The sequence below is a fragment of the Saccoglossus kowalevskii genome, chromosome 4 (assembly GCF_978046115.1).
Source record: "Saccoglossus kowalevskii chromosome 4, keSacKowa6.1, whole genome shotgun sequence".
In the NCBI taxonomy this organism is placed as follows: Eukaryota; Metazoa; Hemichordata; class Enteropneusta; family Harrimaniidae; genus Saccoglossus; species Saccoglossus kowalevskii.
The window spans coordinates 15638855-15663200 of record NC_140644.1 but is presented as its reverse complement, the minus strand read 5'-3'; the positions used below and the strand labels follow the sequence as shown (position 1 = coordinate 15663200).

Here is a 24346-nt window from a genome sequence, read left to right as displayed (position 1 = left end):
AATAAAAAATATATGTAGCAAGTAACGAGACCGAGACTGTATAGAATCGACGTAACGCTTAATATGGAACAGTTTGTAGTCGTTGAATAGTCATAGCAGTCGTTGCTTCGGCTGTTTCATGCAAATTCTTTAAGTTCAAGGCTAGAACACGACAGGATGCCCTGTGGACATCGTTGACGCTGCAGGTCGGCGTCTTCTACACCGTCTGTGCTGGACAGCGCTTCCTGTGACGACACAACGCCGTGGACATGTTATTCCTGTACTAGTAAATACGCGTGTTCGTTACAGGCGATCAGCGGAATGCCCATTACATATTCTATTGGGCATTTCGAATTAAAAAACAACAACATATTGTTGCATTAGTGTCAACTGATGTCATTTTGATAATAAGTTTAATAGTTTTCATCTTGTTTGTACATTGAACACGACCTCGAAATGCAGCTTTTGGCTCGAATATGTTTGAATCCGTTTGTACGTATAAATGAACGTTCCGTTGATCTCATGTATACAGCTACACTGATACATATAAATATAGGTCATAAAATTACCGTTGTGAGTTATAGATAAATAAATTTTTATTAATTTGAATTAAATAATTAATTGACCAAAAAAAAAAGATTAACATTGTACACCATGAAAATAAATAATATTGGACATCTAAGCAATTTGGCGGTAACTATATCTTACATAAAAAACACGCTGTAAACAAGTCCACAAAATTGTCTGGCTAGTTCAATAGTAGTCAGAAATGTTTTTTTATCGTAATTAACCTTGACGACAAAAAAACAAAAAACAAATATCTGTAGTTGTTTCGTACAGTTTGTTAGAGGGCGATATAATATGTAGAGTTTTTACTTTCTTGAAGTTGACGCCTATGGCGCAATTTCCCTTGGAGGTTAAAGATGGCTGCCGATAAGAAACAAGAGAAAGTAGAAGGTAGCGCCACGCCGGAGTGTCCCGGCAGTGAGAGCAGCGATATCCCACTATCAGACGATGCAATAAAGGAAACTCTGCCTGGCCTCAGTTTTATTAGACCGTTGTTTTCGGAAGCTGTAGTCGGTAAGTTTTACTATCGCCGCCGATAGCGTCGACATGACAATGACAAAGGCGACAAAATCACCGAGTCACGTTTCTCTTGAAGCAATATACGCGATGTCGTGTTTTATGCACTTTCTTGCTGAAAGCTATTAATGTGCAAAGTAGAGTAAGAGATATACCTTCACGGATAAAGTAACAATTATGTTATACCGTTGTATCACACCTGTAACTGCACGATCGTGATTGGATGAGAGGTAGTTTTAATTTATGCAAACCGGTACCGATATTATCAGGGGGGGAGTTGCATGACACGATTGGTTGAAATAATCGTCTCATTTGCATGAATTAATATTCATGAGCAATGAAAAACTCGTCTTTTCAGTAAAATTGTGCCAAAATGCTTTCCGATAGCATACATGTTAGTTCTAAATTGACTGATTCTATCGTTACGAGCTGAAAAAATATTCGGAAAAATGATGTAAAGGTATTTTTTGAGACACGTTTTTGATCAGACTCCAGCTAACTGTTGAAAGTAAGCACAGGTTTTCTCTTTACCATGATCATAGCAAGTTACGAAATTCATGGAGATCGTAGAGGCACGTTTAAATTTCACTCTAGTACTATTGCTCAAAATTGCTCAAAATGTTTTCGGTGACTTTTATCAGTGACAAGTTACCTAATTAGTATGCATTTCGAGAAACCACAGTGTGTGTGCATGCGCAGTTTGAAATGGAACAGTTTTGAACGCAATAAAATCACGCGTAGAACTTGGGCTCCAGCAAGAAATTGTGGCGTCAAACTGGTTGTCGGTTGAATTGTTTTGCAATAGACATAATTTTGGAGCCTGTAGTTATCTATGAAATGTTTCTAAGTTTTGTTGAGGATTATTTTGTAAAGAAATTGCTGAAATTATTTCATCTGTTCGTAAACGGGACGTTGTTGCTTTGACGATGGGCTACGGACGACTGACTTCGAAACGTTCCATTCAGATCGGATGGCGCCCTCTCGTGCCAATTCCCCCCTGGATATTATCATGGTTGATGTTCTAAAAATGGCCCCGAACATGAATACGTCAAATGCTAGCCTTTCAGCTGTAGTTTAATCCTGGAGTGTACTTGAACTTGTTTTCAGAATACTGTGGAATACTTTATTTTCGCTGGAATTAATTTTCACTGAAAAGGCTTTTTGGGCATTTTACTTGGAATTTATTTTCACTGATTTTTGATGAGTTTAATGTGAAATATAGGAAAAAAAGTATATTCGCTGGATTTTATTTTCACGGAATCATCCCTTCAGCGAAAATAGCGAAAATAAATTCCAAGCGAAAATAAAGTATTCCACAGTACTATTTTCGAGTTGCATGCAGATAGTAACATGTTCAAAGGTACTGTAAAATACTTTGTTTTTGGTTGGAATTTAATTTTGCTATTTTTGCTGAAGAGATGATTAATTTGAGCATTTTACAGTATACGGACTCCAGTCGTCAAATTCAACTTAATGGCCGACTGTAGTCGTCGTGCCATGCATGCACGAAATATATGGGTCTCATATAAACAAAGATGGCGACTTTGACTGTTGCGCAGATCAACGTTACCATGCTTTAATTAGGTCAATATTCATACTTGTGGTTTCCATTAAAAGAGCGCATTGGATTGTGGGAAAATCAATGTTTATCAACATTAATCAAGCGTGATGACCACCACCTTTTAAATTAGCACCAAGTGTACGACTACCGGTAAGGGATTACTCCTTTGAAAATTGAAGAGGGGGAGGGGGGGGGGTAAATAGAAAGCAAAATAAAAAAATTGTAAGAGGACTGCTTCATGTCATCATGCCTGTTTACTCCTTTGAATTCCATAGTTTCTCCAATCAAATTTTGGTACCACATCTTTATGGGAAAAATTTCGCTTTGGCTACCAAAATATTCGAACAATGAAAAAAATATGTAGGTTTGTTGTGTGAAAAGTGACAGAAGAGGACTTTTGTGCTTGAAGGTCTCACAAAACATCAATTATTTACCTAAATCTAAAAAACCTGGTGTACATTTATAGTAAGCAACTAAAGATGGGGGGGGGGGGGGGGGGCAAGGGGGAATAACTGGTACAGGTTACAGGAAATTAAAAAGGCATTTTACGTTTTTATGGGAAATAAAATAAAATTAACATTTAGAGTAAAAATTAGGTTTTTACACTTTACAGATAAAGCAAATTCCTAATCACATTTTACATTTTTTTAATATAATTTTATAATTTGTGTTTAAGAATCAAAATTAGAAATTGCAAAAAATAAGATCTTTGTACAAATTACGGATGAATAAAATAGCATGTCTATGAATTTACGTTTTTTATTTATTTAACTTACATTATTGCAAAAATAAAAACAATTAATTACAGCTTACAATAATACCCCTTGCCGACCCTCAGTGGATAAAAAAAAAATACAAAAATAATCCAGTGTACAATATATGCAATTTTTGTCTTATTTGCATTTCTGTGTATTTGAGATACATTCTAATAAGGCAAATATGGAATATGGTGTGGTGCTACGTCAATTTATAACTTTGCCATAGTTCAAACAATCGTTGTTATTACTTAGCCTCACAGAATAACCTTTTTCTCTGTCTCTCTGTTAGGTTACATATTTTGGACTGTGCTACATGCACTTATCCCTGCACTATGGTTCTTTCCAAGAGACAAATACCCTGGCTGTGAAGCTGTGGTTGCCGTCTGGATCTTAACGCCACTGCTTTGCAGCATCGGACCATTGTTTAGATTCTTACAAACAAAATATGGATTGTTTTTATTACGACTTGGACTTGTATGCAGCTTAGCATCGTTTCAATGCTCTGATATCGTATTAAGACTTGTTGTCCTCACTGCGGGTAACATGTGTGCAGTTTTATTATTATGTGCATCCTGGTTCAGTACATCAGCCTATCAAAGGTGGGTTTTATTTCTTCCTTATGTAACAATCTATTTATTCATGTTTTAGATGAATTATTAATTTAGATTCAACATTGTTAAATTCTGATAATTTAAACATGTCCAGGACTGTTCAGGGCGGTTTTATTCAAACTTTATATCTCAGTCAAGCATATTGAGTTACAGGTGCATGTCATAATGAAAAAGTCAGACTGATGGATATTTTGTCTATGTTCAAATCCATGGTATCTGCTCACTGATTCAGTTCAAAGTTTGCACATAAGTATTATAATCATTGATAATATCGTTTGTTGCATTATTTTGTGTGACTTGGTCATATTTGTCAAAATGATGGCCATTTTGTCTGAAATCCTAAAATTGCAGTCTGTAAAACTGTTTCTCTGATATGGCTGCATCTAACCTTAGTGATTTAACCAAATATGCACATACATTGCCAGCAATGATTGATAGCATCCCAGCAGCACTTTTTAGCCTAATGTACACCGGGGGGATTGTGTAAACCCCATATTTTGCTTCCCAGTTTCCAATTATTGAAGAGGGATCCAGTTTTTCAGGCAAGCTACCGGTAGTAAAGGAATTTGGCATTAAATATAAAAGAGGGAGTATATGCATTGTCAGTACTTGTTTTACACTATAGTATTATACCATAATACTGGAACATGATGGTTATTATTACAAGAATACCATAATCAATTGATGCAAAACCTTAGTTACTGTCTCAGGAATTACTTTGCAGTGTTCTTGTAGTAACCTTATTATTATACATCTTTTTAATACTCACTTGATATAATCAGAATACAAAGTGCTGAATAAAAAACATCTTTAATACTTGATGTATGTTTTTGGTTACAGGAGTGTGTCATTCTGGGGTTTTATGTTAGGATATATGGCATTATTATCAAGTCGTATCTGGTATGTATCATTAACACCTGCATGGGCGGACCATACTAGTAATACAGTTATTATATCTCTTGGTATTATTGCAATAATAGACAGGTTGTCTGCTTGTAAGTATGGCTATGTTATTCTTGTATCGAATGGGTTTCCAAGGAGCGAGATACGTTTGCTGTGATATAACTGGTTATGTTATTTCACTGGTGCATCATTGATACAACAAAAAATCATACATTGATGATCTGGAAAAACATCTTACAGAGTTTGCGCTAGTGTCTCAGCAAGACGAGTCCCACTTAATAGAAATTTTAACCTGAATAACTTTATTAGTGATTGGATCCCAGCTTGCCTGAAAAACTGGGTCCCTCTTCAATAATTGGAGTCTGGGAAGCAAAATATGGGGTTAACGCAATCCCTGTCTTAGTTGTGGAATTTGGTTAAATGTAATTCATATTTTATAAACAAACAAGCAGCCTATCGACTGAGATAGCTCCGCTGTTAGCAATGCACATTTCAATTAAAGAACTGAAGACATCATTAGAAAATGAACAATATGAATAGTATCAAAGCAATCGGACTTACAGTTTTTAACAAGAAGTCGAAAATATCACTTTTTACCAAAAATTACAAAAATATTCACCAAAATAAATTAATTAGAGAATTGAAGATATCATCACAAAATGAACAAATGTGAGAGAGTTACACATGTAGTACCTATACATGTAATATCAAAGCAATCGGACTTACAGTTTTCAACAAGAAATCGAAAATATCACTTTTTACCAAAAATGGCAAAAATATTCACCAAAATTAGAGAACTGAAGATATCATCACAAAATGAACAAATTTGAGAAAGGTCTACATGTAGTATCTATATAAGTAATATCAAAGCAATTGAACTATTGATTTTTAACAAGAAGTCGAAAATATCACTTTTTACCAAAAATTACAAAAATATTCACCAAAATTAGAGAATTAAAGATATCATCATGAAATGAACAAATCTGAGAGAGGTCCACATGTAGTATACATATATGTAGTATCAAAGCAATTGGAATTGCGGTTTTTAACAAGAAGTCGAAAATATCACTTTTTACCAAAAATGACAAAAATATTCATCAAAATTAGAGAATTGAAGATATCATCATGAAATGAACAAATCTGAGAGAGGTCCACATGTAGTACCTATATATGTAATATCAAAGCAATTGGAATTGCGGTTTTTAACAAGAAGTCGAAAATATTACTTTTTACCAAAAATGACAAAAATATTCATCAAAATTAGAGAATTGAAGATATCATCATGAAATGAACAAATCTAAGAGAGGTCTACCCAAGGTACATATACACCAAGTATCAAAGCATTCAGGCTTATAGTTTTCAAGAAGAAGTCGAACAAGTAAAACATTGACACGGACGACAGACGACGGACAACGACGACGGACAATCACTCATATGATAAGCTCCGCTCGACAAAGTCGACAGCGGAGCTAAAAAGATCAGAGGTCACAACATTTTTGTTAGTGCCCTAGGTCACCTACATACTCGCATACAATTATTATTTTTTCTTTAACTCCGACCTCCCAAGCAGTCAACAAGCTTTAGTACTCAACCTGATTGGGGGGGGGGGGCATTTTGACTCAGGATTCTTACAAAATCAGTCCTGTTTGAGGGCACACTAGTAAAGATGATGTAACTTTTCATGATTTAATGGAAATAAATATACACTATGCCTTGATTGATATCTCTGCAAAATGTCTGAATTGCTAGAATGACCATCTCCTCAAATGGCACGCTCTGATAAAGATAATTATTGATTTTATTATACAAGTACTTTTTGACGTATGTATGGTATATTTTATTGTATGTTTTGTTTTTAGATGAGTATCCATGGCCAGTTACAACATTTCAAAGTGACGCACCTGTACCCTGGGTATACTGTGGTATTGCGTTTGGTAGTTTAATGTTTCTCACCCAGTTTATGTATGGTGAAGTCTCTATACCATCTAGATTAGTTGTGTTTGGAGTGTCAGGCCCATCACCAAATCCATGGGGGTAAGTATTGCTAATGTCCCTCCAAATGTTACCCTAACTCCCTGTCTGAAAGAGTGGTTCATTCCTAGGTACCTACAGTTATAGCCCCCATAAAATCATAATCCCTTGTACCCTGCTTACACAATGGATCAGTCTAGGTCAATGATATATACAGGTATAACAGATTACATGACGAATACTAATGTAGTCACTTTACAGCAAATTTCATAATTAAAATTAAATGACAATTAAAAACAATCACAGCTCAATTTTGAATGTATACCCTATAAAAGTGTCTTTTTTTTTATTTGAATCAAAGCATTACAGTTGTCACACAGCACGCGTTCGAATTTCATGTAAATAAACAATGTATTTTACATATCGAACATGGCGCGGCGTGACGATTGTAGTGTTTTAAAGCGAGAATGATATTACCTGCACACGTGTGGGAATTGAGTTCCAATGAACGATAACAACACATGCTAAAACTGGCTGGGTATACGCTTGTTTTTAAACAATGACACGCTATGGCCATCTGACGCATGCGCAGGTGATGACCCTCCGCTTTAATATTTAATATATTTTATAAATTTCTATAAGTCTTTCATGAAACAGTATTTATAATTATCTAAATTATTCATATTTTTTTCCAGTGGGGCCATACTGATGGAACTTGCTACTGGTTTTCTTCTTTCTTGTAAAAAGAAATTTCCAGAAAACTTTATCTGGTGGTGGTTTGTTGGTTGCCATGGTACCGCTGGACTCTTATACTTCTCAAGCTATTTTGGTTTGATGTTTGCAATATTTGTGGCGTTGTACGTGACCTCAGTCTGGCCGGAAGTCTCTGACAGATTCAGTTCATGTCCTGTTGTGCACACTACAGTGATAGCTTTTACTGTATATCTTACCCTGCAGATAGCATGCATCTGGGTTACAGCGTATAGTACTGTACCGCTAGGTTGGATTTTGAGGTAAATACCTGTTCTTGTTAGATACGTGTATTCCAGTGACAAATATCGATAAAGTAGAATATATTCTACTCATATTTTTTGGAGAAAGTTGAATCCGTATGTTTCTTTGTTTATTACCGGGTATGTACAGGCATGGAGCTATTTGCCATGTACACGGCATTCTTTTGTGTGAAATATTTGGAGAAAAATTGCTAGATTTAGAATCAATTCCATATTACACAATGTTACTGTGGACGCCATAATAAACTAGTTGTGGAAAGAGCTATCTTCGTATCATTTTTTTTTCGAACATTGCAATATCGTTTGGAATATTTTTATAGTAGTGTTTGGTTTGATTTTGTAACTTTCAATCTCTACAAATTGAGGCTCCTGGGCATAACCCTTTTTCACAGCATTGGGTGGTAAAAACGAAAATAAGGAAATTGTATATATATGTTTTGTTACTTTAGTTTTTCACTTTATTAATATAACACACGTGCTATGTTGAGAAAAAAAAATCATCTTACCATATAAAGAAATGCGAATTGCAAATATGGAACAATTACATGCATAAGCATCCTCTATTAATGAAAAAAAACAAAAATGGCTGCCACCAGGGTTTGACCGGACTCTACACAAAGAAGTTCACTGATTCTGTTCTAAACTTTTGTATTTCGGCATTCCCATGATGTATCATTGGGAGGAAAAGATGTATAATAATAAGGTTATATATATGTCGAACAATACTCCAGCTGTACTGTCTTTGTACATACTTTACGGTATCCTCATAATAATCTTATATTACATGATATGTCTTAATTAATATATGACATCTTGATTTCTTCGATAGAGAACGTACCTACGTGTTACTTCTTATCATTATTGTTTCGATTGGTCATGCTTTTGGACGAAGCGATCCCAAGGATCATGATGACAAATCTACAACACACATTGCATTCTCGGATCTTGACGGCACTGGTCCTTATAGCGTCTATGCCGATTTCAGAATATGTAAGTTTCCTGAAGTTGCATTATCACTATGCAGATTCTCAGAGGTACCATCCACTGAACCCGTATATACACCATCTAATATTGTGAATGGGTAGTTGGGGAAATTAATTATAGAATTTGATGCCTCCTGAAATAAGATAGATTTGTAAATCAATACTCACTGAGTTAAGACGTTTTTGTTTGTTCTTGACTTTCTCAAAAAACAGAACCATTTTAACACATTTCGTGCTTTTAGCTCATTTGGGAATGCAACTTTAAACGTAATCGTAATCACCATGCAGCATGTTGTAAACTGTATACAGCACGCATGTGGAATAAATTATGTACATGTACTTAAGCAGCATGTGATAGAATCGACCACCGCTATGTGTCTTTTGATACGGTCGCTGAACTGCCTTCATGATACTTTGTAGTATTCTTCTAATAGCCCCTTTTTATACATCTGTTTGTGTATCTCCATATTAAACTCACATCATGTTGTAATTTTGCGGTATTCATCGAAGTATCTGCATCTTATTTTATCAATATAAGGCAATTTCAATTTTATATATACTGACAGAACCATATTATTTTCAAAGCAAGTTTTAAAGAAAATAAAAAAAAAATAGAAAGACCACCATGCCGAGTGGTTGTACATGTATTTGGAAGATGTATAATATCAACTTTTTCACCACCAATTCCCTATTTTCATCACAAATTCCCTATTTTCATCACAAATTCCCTATTTTCATCACAAATTCACAAAATAGTCCTATTTATACATGTAGTTTACACTTTCCTTCAAAAAACTGAGATAATAATAGCCAAATTTTTTTCAAATAAAAACTAAAAATGTACTCAAAAGTTTGTCTGTTGGCTCCAAAATTAAGGTTTATTTCCTGAATAGAATATAAGAAAAAAGTGCACTCAAATTTAGGCAAGGAAGTCTGGTGGTGAAAAGGTTACGGTTATTATGAGGAATATGCTATCCAGTGTACTCATCAACCTCATCTACACATCAGTCAACACTTGAACTGTGTTGTTTTCATGTCCACTTCTCAATATCCTTATTAGATCTTTATATGCATGCAATGTCGCCAGGAAAACGTATCGGTAATAAATTGTGCACTTCTGTTTATTTCAGTATTAGTATTGGTAAGTCTTATAGGACTTGGAGGCTTTGCACCACGTTTTATGACAGAGCAATTCATAGCAGCACCACAGAAATCAGAACCTAAGACATTTAGTACAATGATATGGTCTGTCAAATTTATGCATGATAATAATGGTTGGTCAACGTTTGATAGAGCTGCTACAGTAATCAATAATACAGGTAAGCAATGAAATGTCTCTTGATCAACATTTAAAAATAAAAAAAAAAAATATACTGTAAATTTAAATTAATTTTTTTTTGCAGAAGCTGATGTAATTTCATTTCTTGAGAGTGATGCGTCAAAACCGTTTTTGGGAAACAATGACATCACAATGTGGATGTCTGAAAAACTTGGAATGTACAGTGATTTTGGACCATCCACAGCTTCACACACATGGGGGTATGTACAGTGATTTTGGATATTTAAGCAAACTCTGTCTCTAGCTGTAATGGTCTTTACGCTGTTAGTGTCATTTATATCTGCCAGGGCAAATGTTTTCTGATGTCAATGTCAAATCACGCTTCCACTAAACTTAAATTCTGCAGCAGAAAACAATTAAATAATCAAAAATGAAAAAAAAAGTAAAATATGGTATGGCTTTGAGAATTCACTCAGTAAATGAAATGAAAAAATATACATGTAGAATAGAACCTTTCGTCTGAACGGAGACTAATAATTCGGTCTCCGTCCGTGCGTCTGTGCGCCATCCAAAGTCATATCTCAGAATCCTGTGGACCGATTCCATTCATTCTTTGCATGTGCCTAGTACCTTATGTGGGACATATGCACATGCAGTGGTTTAGTGATTCGATTCAAAATGGCCGACTGTTGTATTTTGGACATGCTTTGTCAGTTGTCATTCAAACTTGGTACATAGATTATACATGTTAGGATATATGTCCATGACAATTTATTTCGCAATTGGATCAAAGATGGTCGACTGGAAGGCATCTTGTTTTTTTTTTATGCGGTATCTTGGACATGCTCGGTCAGTTTTCATTCAAATTTGGTACATACATGTACTTTATACATGTTAGGATGCATGTCCATGACAATTTGTTACAAAATCTGGTCAAGGATGGCCGATTGACAGCCATCTGACTTTTTGGCCTTACTACTATATTTCGACAATTTATGTAGCATTTTCAGTCGTATTTGGCACATACGTATTTGGCACATACATATCTCATTCAGTGTATTTCATAATCAGATCAAAGATGGCCGAATAACGGCTGTTTTTATTTTTGGCCATATTACTAATATCATGGAGCACGTGTTTTGATGTAAATAAACAATCTGTTGTTTACGCCACTTGAAACTCAAGTTTCAAGGACACGCTCACGACAACCCCTCCGCTTTAATATGACGAGCACAAAGAAAACTTTAAAAAATTTAACGGGGACTGTGTCATTTTCAATGACTTGTTTCTATTGTATCATACCCTATATATATGAGGTTTTGGTGAAAAAAAAAATAATAATATCTGGAGAAGAAAAAAACTTTCCAGAAATTTGTATTTTCTGAAGTAGCTGGTAAAGCATTTACTTTTACCGTACTTCCCCGAGTATAAGCCCAGGGGCCTGAACATACCGTCTGAATTTACGGTGCAAAAATGGGTAGGGTCCGTGGGAAAACGGTCAAGAGCAAGATCGTACACAAACTCTCATTACAAAGCTATTTCCGCCATGGTTTCATCATAATTTGACCTGAACAACTTCCTTTGAACTAACAGGTCACGTCTTTCATTAACCAATGAAAATGTTCTGTCATACAGTTGAAGTTTTCCGATTATTGACGAAGTATTTTTATCAACGCAATGCGGAAGTGTATTACCGTGATGTTAAAATGCGATCTGTTAACACTGATTTCGACAAAAAATTGTGACTTTTTCCCCTCAAAGCTGTTGATTCGCAATTTTCGAAAGGTAAACTCAGGGTGAGGAAAGTATTTAAACCTTTCACGGCCGCCAAAAGGTCATGTCGAAGAATAGTTTGCTCGTTCACACCCCATTCACGATAGTCTCAATGGACAAGATTATTCGGAAAAGTAAAACAATGATAGTGACCAGGTTTCACGACTTGATGATCACATTTTTGTCGTTTGAAAAACTACTACTCAAAAGAAATATGGATTATTTCAGTATTGCAACATCGAGGTTCATCCCGAGTAAATAACAGAATAGAAAACGTACGAACTATGTACATTCGCCCGCACTCTGAAATTAATGCGAGTTTTCTCGTAAAAGCTAGAACCAAACTACCGTACTAATCATGATTTTTATGCAATGAAATACACTTTTTACATGCATATTTTAATAAATGTCGTCAACGCCCAGTAAAAACACCCTGGGCCTATACTCGGGAATACTCTTAACTCGTTAAATGTCTCAAAACAGAGGGGTGGGCTTATACTCGGGGAAGTACGGTAATTGAATATCAGGGAGTTACAAAAATAAAGAAAAAATTAACTCTTTTTTTTTTTTTTGAATACTGAGCTAAAATGGGGGGAATTTGAGACAAGTGCGAGTACAAGAGCATTTTGAAATGCTTTAGAAGGAAAAAAAACGTTTGAGGCGCATAGTTCAAAATGATGCGCTCGGAAATGAGAAACAGAGATATTTTTTTTCTCAGCCTTACATTAAACAAACAAATATTAATACTGTCACCATACAACACTGATTACATGACCATAGTGTCATGGATTTCACCTGTATTGTTCAGTCATAAAAACAAATGTAACTACCTCATCGTTAAACGGATTTCTCTGAAAGTTGGATTAATGACAGCTGAAAAATTCCCAATAGTGCCCTTCAAATCACAGGCTCCATTTCAATTTTATTAAATTGCTGTAAGACTCAAAAGTGAATCCATCCATCATTTTATGGCTCTACTAAATGAAAATATAAATAGAGATTTTCAACTATAGAGGGCGATATATACCACAGGATCTTGGGTGTATATATAGTCTATATTTCATTTACAGAAATAATTTGATGTCGAAGTACAAAATTGTGAAAGCAGTACATCATTTGTTGCCCTCTCCCGATGGGCAAGTAGGACCAGCAATCCATGCAACTCTCAACATATCGGGGACTATGGTAGACATTGTTACAGCTCGCAATGGCAATTATCGGTGAGTATATGTGTGCCTGTGGTGTCACGTGCATGTAGGCAGTGCATGTCTGTAATGGGATGTATTCATGTAATTAGTAATTCTCTAACACCTCCATACTCTCTTACCTATATAATATAGTATCTTAATTGTGTCGTTTTAAGTTTAGACTTTTTGGAAGTCATCCAACTAACTGAGACATAGCTGAAATCGCAACTTACTGATGCGTGAATTAGAAAGTACTCACTGCATAAAGTTATTATGAGGATACCGTAAAGTATGCACAACGACAGTACAGCTGGAGTATCAATCGACGCGCAGCGGAGGTCGATGCACGGCGTATTGTCTGAGTGCATACTTTGAGGTATTCTCCTTATATTAATCTTATTATTATACATCTTTTCCTGTTAAGGATACATCATGAGAATGCCGAAATCCAAAAGGTTTAGAACAGAATCAGCGAACTTCTGTGTGTGGAGTCTGGTCAAACCCTGATGGCAGCCATGTTTGTTTTTATTATTAGAAGATGCTTATGCGCGTAATCATTCCATATTTGGAATTCGCATTTCCTTATATGATAGGATGAAAGTACCCTGTAAAAAATTGCAAAATCACGGCACGCTGTAACTTATGGCGTTATGGTGACAGATGTATAATAATATAGGCTTGTGTGTTTATGTGTGTGGGAGTGTTTGTTAGGGGGTATATTATGGTCAATTACTGACAACGTTTTTTGTTATTCACAGTGATGACCTTGATAGAAAGTTACAGAGTGAATACATTGCTAATATCACTAGAAACAGGTAAGGTTGTCGCACTCAACTCATACTGATAGTTACAGAGTGAATACATTGCTCAACTCATACTGATAACTTTGTATAATAAATGGATACTATGAGAACTACTATATTTGGTTATTTCATACTGAACTAACACGTACTGTAAAACCATTTAATTTCACTATTTTGATGTTTGTAGCATATTCACTGTGTTTTAATTTCACGAATTTGTCAAGGAAACAATGAGTTTTATTGTTATTTTACATATGTCCGCATAGATTTAATTTAGCAAATTTTACTTATCAGCAAAAAACGTGAAGTTAAAACCCAGTGAATAATTAACGCACTTCCAGTACAGTAGTACTGTTACATTCTTTGTGTAACAGTAAAACAACATGTAAGAAATATTTCCTTGACAAGTTTTCAGTTTTTTTCTAAATCCTGAACTATTTCTTTCAGTACTAACCCAATAGTGTACATGGGTTATCTGAATTGTAAGCCCGGCAGTAGAGACTATTTACAATTAAAGACCAAAGGAAAGTTGAAGGTATGTTCACTGTATTGTAGTCTGGGAGGATACTCTCATTGGAAAGCTGTGTACATAGATTCTGCTCGATTGGGTTCATGTTTTTTAAGCTAAAATATCTGAAGAGGGGTTTCCTTTTTCACATTTTGCCTGTTTTAAAATGAATAGAGATGTTGGTGGCACAAAGCACTCATTTTTTCAGGGAAGTATACCACCCCTCGGTATTGTAGTAATCTGTAATCCAGTAAAGTTTTGGGTCTGTTGATCCTTGGTATGAATGAATGAATGAATGAATGAATGAATGAATGAATGAACATAAAATAAATGATTGATGTATCAATGAAGCTAGTAAAATTGCAATGTACCATGATTCTCGACTGATCAGTTTTTGTCTCCATTGTATCACCAAGAGGTTTACTTTAGAGTGACAAGTCTACGTATACAAAAGAAGATTTCAAATCTGACACTAGAGGGCGGCAGCCCATGGTCAAATTACCTTCCTTGTAATCTCTGCAATTCACATCCCAATAATACCACAAATCATGTAATTTTCTCTGAACTTATCGATATCAACATCAGATCATGTCTGTGCATCTCTACGAATGGCTATCATAGACCTGAATTTAAACTCAAATTAACTGAGTTTGAAAAAGTTAGTTTGTTTCAATTTTTATTTTATTTTTTTTTTCTTACCAGGATATCGATAATACTGATAAAAATAGATGCTGCTTGTACATAATGTACCGTGGTCTTATACGGTAAGTTAGGGGGTAGGTTAGGGGGTGACATGACATTGTCTGGTATACTGTAAAATGACTAATTTTCACTGGGTTTAAATTTCACTGATTTACCATTTCAGGCATATTCAGTGATTTTTAAATTCACTGTTTTATCATTTAGATAATGTGTTCTATGCTAAATTTTACATATTCACTGGGTTTTAATTTTTCAGTCAGCGAAATAAGCCAAATTAAAAACCCGATGAATAATTAACCCCTTTACAGTAGTATGTAGGCTAGAACGAATAATTGTATTACTGTTAAAATTATTAAAGGGGAACCATTCAATCCAAGGGATTGCACCAAAGAATCATGGGACACTATTGTTAATGTAGTTTACAAAGTTAATCTATCTTTTGTTATTCATTGTAATTTTAATCCAGAAAGTAAATTTGTTGTGAGATTAGGCTTAACTGGAAGTGTTCCTTTAAGTCTTTTTTTTTTTTTCAATTTTGCATGTTGCATAAATTTTTGGGTATCATTCAGTTTAACCTAAAACTAATCTCAAAATGATATGATGATGAATGATACTTATACAATGAAAAACTGAACATTGGTACATGCAGTTCTTAATAGAAATTAATGAATGAAATGGAAACTTTTTGCACTAAGAGTGGTCAACAAACTGATAACTGATAATATTAGTAATCACCACTGTGATATAGAACCTGTTTTTTGTCCAAATCAAACAACTTCATGATTAAATTAATCACATAATATTTAGTATTAGACAATATTTCAAGGCATCTTATAGCTTTTTTTTGTGTATATGTAAAAATTCTATACAAATACTTTTGTTATTTTTTTTTTAGAGTCGGTTATGCTCGTATATCACATGGTGGCGTGACTGACACTGAAATCCAGCTAGCGAAGTTCACTATTCCAGACAACCACAGGAATTATAAAGATAATAATTATATGACCATCAATCCTGATGATATTGACCAATCGCTTCATTTCCCCTCAGTGTAAGTATACATGGTTATTTCATCGCTTTGTCACTAGGTATCCATGGATACGATATAGGGCTTAATAGGTGATTTTCCTAACTTCATAGAAATTGACTATCATCAAATGTGTATAGCACATTATTACAGTATTTATCCGGGTATAATCCCATGGTCTTGAACATGGAAAATTGCCAAAAAGAAGGGGTGGGCGTTTGCCAGGAGATCCCCGAAAAAAAAAACGAAAATTCACGAAAATTGACAACACGCAGATCGAACTGCGACAGGGAATAGAACGGCAAATGAAAACATGCAACGAAAATAAATGAACAATATGCAACATTAGAAGTAAAACAAAAATAATTTATTGCTTATAATGTGGCAAATAAACCAGAAATAATAAAACAAATGAAGAATGGTTTGAATTAGGATTTTCCCGCCGACAAACACGCTCAACTTGAATACGCGTGAACTCAAAATGAATTAAAATGTCAGGGGTTAAACTGCGTAAAATGATTTCCGGTCTCGACAAATTACGAATCAACCGTCATACAAGATCAATAATTTACAAATTTACACAGTAAAAATTATAAAAATTCATAGCTGTTTGAAAAAACTTCTCAGATCTTTATTTGTACGTTCATTGCCATCTTCGTCAAACTCAAAACCCTCAAAGTCCAAGTCGGCGTCACTGTAGCCGTCGAACAAAATCCCTACAACTTATTCCTGAAGTTCGTCGATATCGTCCCACACAATTTGGACTTTTAATCCACGGATTTTGCAGTCTGTCAGCTTGGCACTTTTAATTCACGTCTAATCAGAATAAAGAGACAAGAAAAATTGGGCCGCGGCAAACGACTCGCACGATGCTTTTGTTTACAGTCTAGCAATCATCTTTGACCTTTATGCATCTGCTTTACCGATTGGCTAAGAATGACATCACTACTAGTATTTCATCATAAAGGTCAAATCGTGACATTGCTTTCTTATCAGACTCGACGCTTATTAATCACGGTGAAAGTTATCATTCAGCAAGTTCCGGCGGTTGGAATGTCTCACTATATGGATATTGCGGCGGACTTGAAATAAGAAGTTTTTTTTATCCAACGACAGAAGAATAGTTTTCATGACAGAAATGCAATAGCGGTGATAAAAGATGGTAAAAAAGTTGGAAGTCTTTGGCGTGACATTGCAAAATTGCTGGCCCCAGTTATAGATTCGAAAGCTGCTACAAAATATCTATAAAGCCAAAATAACGTGACTTCAACCACTCTCCCAGGTACGGGTTGCTACAATATTGCAACATTGTTTTCATTGTCGATGACGCTAAAGCCGAACGAGTGCGACACTTGCTTAGCGGCTCTCCTTATGCAATTTGCTTGAATCGTTTCTAAGGAAGCACAAACCAAACGACCGGCCCATTTTAGAGCCACGACATATTTCAAAAAGAGAACTACCATTTCTGCTTTAATATTTATTTTTATAGACTTGCTGTTATGATCAGATTCTGAAAAAAAAAATCAGTGGTGAACGCGCTGCCCTAAAAGCTGTCACAGCTATTTTGCGTTCACCCTTAGTTTTATGCAATTAACAATTTTTATAAGTATCACGACAGACTTCAAGAAAGTCAACAGTTAGCGAATAGAAAATAGTTTTTTTGTTTTGTGTAGAAAAAGACCCCCTGGGCGTGTGCCCAGATATGACCTCAACTTCTTTATTGTGTCAAAAGTGGGGGGTGGGAGTTTGTCCAGGCATGGGCTCTTAGTACGGTAAGTGTGAAAATACCCAAAAATATTTTTTCCCGTTTGACGAACCCTGCACGTTTTTCGGAAGCCACTACGATGCTATGACCTTTGTTTGTCCTGTTTTTGCGAATCTTGCAGTCAACAGAAAATGGTATATAACTTGATAGATATTTTTTGATCAGCCTTATTAAGATTCTTGTTTACTTATCTTCCTGAAATCATCAATTTTTCTTTCCTTTTCATAGATTTGGTGATCACTATGGTGATGAGTGGGTAGAAGAAGGACACCATTATCACAAGGCAACACCAAAATATTTTACAAAGACATCAAAAAAGGGTGGATAAGATGCCGTTTTGCTCCGTCCTCTGTAGTATCCTGTTATACTTTGTTGCATATCAGTCAAATTATCAGTACGCAATGTCTTAACCTACTAACATAATCTGTGATAATACAGCCAAGCAAATTATTGGTATTCATTTCAGCACCATCATTAACATATTTTGCCAAACACCATTGTCAGTATATGAAGTCATCAGTTCACTGTATTGAATGACAGAAATGGACCTGTGGTGTTGGCCATGAACATGTATATTCCACTATTCTTGCCATTCATTGTGGCCCCAAACATGTATAAATTTTTCAATTGATCCGAATCAATTATGATATACTATATTTGTGTTCCATTGGCCCCAAACATGTATAATTTACTCAATTGATCCCAATCAATCATGATATACTATATTTGTGTTCAATTGGCCCCAAAGATGTATAATTTACTCAATTGATTCCAATCAATCATGATATACTATATTTGTGTTCCATTGGCCCCAAACATGTATAATTTACTTCATTGACCCACAAAGCACGCAAGATTTACCAATGTTCATGTGATACGAAGAGGTAATTTGGTAAATATTATTATTAAACTCAGAGAAATCATGAAAGAAATTATTATGCAATCCAATCATGAAATTAAAACTTTTTTTTTATATTTGAAACACTGCTGACATTTGTCTTCATCAAGAGCATTAATAATAAGTTCTCTTTTTGTATATTTCTGAAGAAAAAAAAAAATTATAATGAAAGCTAGAATATTTTACAAAAGTAATTTGGGTACATGTTTCAAATTAAATGTCAAGCAATAATTACTGTAATCTGTGTCTTAGAGAGTAAACAAAAATGCATTTTACCCATTGCCACTCGAAAATTTCATTTAGTTGTATGGTATTATGCAAATTGTGTACTTAGCAAGACAACTTCTATCATGAATCATTCACATTGCTGGAAGATTTGGAACTAGAAAGTTTGTAAAATGTTTAATGTTTGCAGTTTGAAATTTCTGTAGTTTCATAATTTAGTCGAAAGCATTTGTGATTTATTTGAAAGTTGCTTCAAGCTACCCGTCATGAGACACTGCAATCACCATTATTGTACCATTACAAAATAGGAAATATAATTTGAGTGCTTCGGCCGTTGTTTACAACGTAGTTTGCCTTGAAAGGATTTAATCTCAATAACAGCTTGATTAACACCTTGATTTGAATAAACCCATGATTGACAGTAATTTTTAATGACTATCATGCCTTCTCGTCAACTTTTAGACATAAATTACGCTTAAGTGAATTGCCAATTCGTAGCATAATAATGCAATAACATAGGTGCTCATAATTTCACTGCCAATTTCTAATGTTGTCTTTGTAGGAGTGGAAACAAATATTGAGACTTTTTTTTATATGAGATTACTTACTAAATTAATGTAAAATGTGATGGGTAATAATTGAAATAAAATATAACAATATGAATTTTGTATGTAGTCTGTTGTCATTTACACTGACTTGGTACTGGAAAAGGCCGCCAAGAACATTGGTTTGTCCCTGGCAGACATAGTTTGATATACAGACTTGTGTGCATATTTTTTTCCAATTTCTTTAATAGACTGGCAGCCAACTTAATTTAATATATTTGCACATGTAAAAAATATATGGGACGATTTAATTCTAACGGGTCACTGATTCAACTCAAAATGGCCAACAAGCAGACATATTCTTTCCAGATATATTACGGTAGATTCTAAATGAATTACACACATCTAGCTATTTAACTGAACGTGTTAACAGTTGCACATTCGGATTATTCAAGGAAGTTTAGAGCTCAACGTAAGGATTTCTATAGTGATGGTATGCAAATAATGGGATAAAGATTCCATTGAAATCGTACGATTTATGAGTTGATCACATAATCACAAAATAAGTGTAAATTTTTAAAAAAATACCAGGTAATCCAAATAGTGAGTCTGTACATTACAGAGCGTAAATTACACGTTTGCCAATTTTAAATGTATGATAACCTTCCATTTTTGTTCACCTAATCAAATCTTTCACCTAATCAACATACATACATGTACATCTGAGCACAACTGTTTATTGATTTATTTCATATTAGATAACAGGGTACTTGAAAACACAGAGACCACAATAATTCAGTTTAAAGGGCGATGGTCGTCGCACTGCGACAATTGTTTTGAAAAACATTGATTTTCCCACAATCCAGTGCGCTCTTCTAATGGAAATCACAAGTATGAGGTTTGACCAGGGTAGGACTTACACTAATTACCACCGGCAAATTCTTCGATACCTTCCAATCACTATTAAAGCTTGGTAACGTTTCAGTTTGTACTCGTTGATCTCCGCATGCATATCTCACGCATGCGTGGCGCGACGACTACCACCCTTTAATAAGACGGCAATATACACATTACAGGCAATACATATTACAGTCATGCAGAACGCAGTGTGTTAATTAAACCAATTTGTTGGAGTGAAGTAACATTGTATTAACTATCAATCTTACCATTAGAATATTGAGTTAGTTGAAACGATGAAATCAACATTTTAGTAAATAGTGTTACAATTGCATGATCTTACTAAAAGTAGAACTGGTATAAACATCAAATGTTGTTCAGCATATGCAATGGATTAAATGTGAACAATGAGTGCAAGCAATAATGATCTATTCAACCTCAACTGCATCTCTTTGCCCCAAGCAAAAGTTACTGTATTTTACAAATCCCAAATAGTTGTAAATACAATCTGTCTCTATTCTAGTTTGTGTACTTGTTCGTTTGAATTAAACATCTTTATGAATTAACATCACAAAAAGTTTGGTGATGTCTTGTGAATTATATTATTGGTGTCGAAGACCAATGGCTCTTTCAATACATTCACTCTTTGCATTCTGGCATTGCAATTAATATGGGTACAAATGGTTTGGCAGGTAAGTTTGCAATAATGTTATGTAAATGGTAAGATAAATGGTGCTGACACTTGTCTTTTCTGGAAATAGGCTGGATGGTCACAAAAATCTGACATCCTCAATAAGTTGCGGGATGCAGCCAAACTGTTCCTTAAAATGCAATAATAAGATTTACTATACACAAGACAACAGGGATGAACACCCACAATTTAAATGAAAATAACGATATTCAAAAACTCGGGATATAAAAACATGCTTCACAGTGGGATATCAAATGTAATCTTTGATTGGTTGCTGTCTCAGTGACAGCCCAGTATTTTCCAATCATGCGTTGGCTAACATCTTTCACAATCCATTTTTCTATGTTTCATCATTATTTGTATCATCATCCTCAGTTGAGCGTTCGTCTTTTGAATTCACCTCCACATTTTCAATTTCATTTGTAACATCTTCCACTAAGGCTACAGCTTTGTCCTGATCTTCATCTACTGTTTTTGATTCATCAACAGTGATATTATCATTTTCTGACCCTTCCTCCGTCACCTTTTCACTATCACCTTCAACCTTTGAGCCTTCCACAACGGGTTTCCCTGCCTCACTTTCAGGGGTTTCTACATCTTCTGATGGTGGTTTTTCAAACCCTACTTGTTTCTTCTCTCCCTCGTCTTCCATATATATAATATCTTCAGGATTTGGGGCGGCTGGTAGGAACTCCTCGCCGGGACAAATCTTCTCAAACAACTTCTGTGCCTAAAAATAGTGAATTGTACACAGAGTTCAATATAAAAGAAGAAGCTGCATACCATGATGGATCAACCATTATTAAGACAATATGAGAATGTAAAAATGAAAACTACTGTCACCAGGAAGGCTGTTCAATTGCATGGATATATTATGGCAGTGATGCTCTATTGTAAGAGGAAAAGTGGTCCAAAATGGCCAAATTTGGGCAGTTTTGACAAAATTAGAGACTATTTAAATCATGGAAAGGTATGAAAAGTGGACACATACACACGTTGTTTATAGTAGTACACTGCCTATAAATAATACCTTAGTAGAATGTCATCCCTAATAGAAGCACACATAAACCACAAAATACATGTATTGTATGCTGTATCATTAAAATACAAGTTGTTTTTACCACAGACATATCTCAGTTATTTATATACTGGCATATACTCAACTAAAAGAATAAGAATGGTACATGTATCGGCAAAACTGTAAAATATTTGCTGATGTTCATTTTAATTAATAATTAAGTTATGTAATGCTTGTTTTGGTAATCATAGGGTTTGGTTTAATTTATATACTACTAGCATAATGTACACCTCGCAGAGGAGTACATTGACAGATCAAACTTAACATCTCTGGCTGTGGAAGATAGGTTCAAAACACCTTGCAGAGGAGTACATCGACAGATAAAACTCAACATCTCTGGCTGTGGAAGATAGGTTCAAAACACCTTGCAGGGGAGTACATCGACAGATAATACTCAACATCTCTGGCTGTGGAAGATAGGTTCAAAACACCTTGCAGGGGAGTACATCGACAGATAAAACTCAACATCTCTGGATGTGGAAGATAAGTTCAAAACACCTTGCAGGGGAGTACATTGACAGATAAAACTCAACATCTCTAGCTGTGGAAGATAGGTTCAAAACACCTTGCAGGGGAGTACATTGACAGATAAAACTCAACATCTCTGGCTGTGGAAGATAGGTTCAAAACACCTTGCTGGGGAGTACATTGACAGATAAAACTCAACATCTCTAGCTGTGGAAGATAGGTTCAAAACACCTTGCAGGGGAGTACATAGACAGATAAAACTCAACATCTCTGGCTGTGGAAGATAGGTTCAAAACACCTTGCAGGGGAGTACATTGACAGATAAAACTCAACATCTCTGGCTGTGGAAGATAGGTTCAAAACACCTTGCTGGGGAGTACATTGACAGATAAAACTCAACATCTCTAGCTGTGGAAGATAGGTTCAAAACACCTTGCAGGGGAGTACATAGACAGATAAAACTCAACATCTCTGGCTGTGGAAGATAGGTTCAAAACACCTTGCAGGGGAGTACATAGACAGATAAAACTCAACATCTCTGGCTGTGGAAGATAGGTTCAAAACACCTTGCAGGGGAGTACATAGACAGATAAAACTCAACATCTCTGGCTGTGGAAGATAGGTTCAAAACACCTTGCAGGGGAGTACATTGACAGATAAAACTCAACATCTCTGGCTGTGGAAGATAGGTTCAAAACACCTTGCAGGGGAGTACATTGACAGATAAAACTCAACATCTCTGGCTGTGGAAGATAGGTTCAAAACACCTTGCAGGGGAGTACATCGACAGATAAAACTCAACATCTCTAGCTGTGGAAGATAGGTTCAAAACACCTTGCAGGGGAGTACATAGACAGATAAAACTTAACATATCTGGCTGTGGAAGATAGGTTCAAAACACCTTGCAGGGGAGTACATAGACAGATAAAACTCAACATCTCTGGCTGTGGAAGATAGGTTCAAAACACCTTGCAGGGGAGTACATTGACAGATAAAACTCAACATCTCTGGCTGTGGAAGATAGGTTAAAAACACCTTGCAGGGGAGTACATCGACAGATAAAACTCAACATCTCTAGCTGAGGAAGATAGGTTCAAAACACCTTGCAGGGGAGTACATAGACAGATAAAACTTAACATATCTGGCTGTGGAAGATAGGTTCAAAACACCTTGCAGGGGAGTACATTGACAGATAAAACTCAACATCTCTGGCTGTGGAAGATAGGTTCAAAACACCTTGCAGGGGAGTACATTGACAGATAAAACTCAACATCTCTGGATGTGGAAGATAAGTTCAAAACACCTTGCAGGGGAGTACATTGACAGATAAAACTTAACATATCTGGCTGTGGAAGATAGGTTCAAAACACCTTGCAGGGGAGTACATAGACAGATAAAACTCAACATCTCTGGCTGTGGAAGATAGGTTCAAAACACCTTGCAGGGGAGTACATTGACAGATAAAACTCAACATCTCTGGCTGTGGAAGATAGGTTCAAAACACCTTGCAGGGGAGTACATCGACAGATAAAACTCAACATCTCTAGCTGTGGAAGATAGGTTCAAAACACCTTGCAGGGGAGTACATAGACAGATAAAACTTAACATATCTGGCTGTGGAAGATAGGTTCAAAACAC

General features: G+C 35.4%; 2 protein-coding genes across 2 annotated transcripts in view; one reads left to right on the top strand and one right to left on the bottom strand.

The window, feature by feature from the left end:
• The first annotated feature begins 898 nt into the window (after nt 1–898).
• Nucleotides 899–19692, top strand: LOC102803725 (PGAP2-interacting protein-like). The gene is made up of 14 exons (XM_085497846.1): nt 899–1059; nt 3671–3980; nt 4833–4987; nt 6755–6929; nt 7562–7879; nt 8709–8869; nt 9993–10181; nt 10266–10401; nt 12985–13134; nt 13860–13916; nt 14352–14439; nt 15115–15176; nt 16010–16165; nt 18135–19692. Exons 1-14 carry the CDS (start codon nt 903–905, stop codon nt 18232–18234), a joined length of 2214 nt encoding a protein of 737 aa, XP_085353972.1. The 5' UTR covers nt 899–902; the 3' UTR covers nt 18235–19692.
• A 599-nt stretch (nt 19693–20291) lies between these two features.
• Nucleotides 20292–24346, bottom strand: part of LOC102807068 (rab proteins geranylgeranyltransferase component A 2-like) — a 39017-nt gene continuing 34962 nt past the window's right edge. The window contains exon 17 of the mRNA XM_085497845.1: nt 20292–21892. Coding sequence (XP_085353971.1) covers nt 21503–21892 — 390 coding nt within the window. The 3' untranslated portion in view covers nt 20292–21502. The remainder of the gene's footprint in view (nt 21893–24346) is intronic.

Excerpts from the sequence above, each read along its gene's own strand:
- LOC102803725 (XM_085497846.1), top strand. The coding sequence starts at position 903 with ATGGCTGCCGATAAGAAACAAGAGAAAGTAGAAGGTAGCGCCACGCCG. Across the intron at positions 7,880-8,708 it reads CCGCTAGGTTGGATTTTGAG|AGAACGTACCTACGTGTTAC; the intron begins GTAAATACCTGT and ends TTTCTTCGATAG. Across the intron at positions 15,177-16,009 it reads ATGTACCGTGGTCTTATACG|AGTCGGTTATGCTCGTATAT; the intron begins GTAAGTTAGGGG and ends TTTTTTTTTTAG.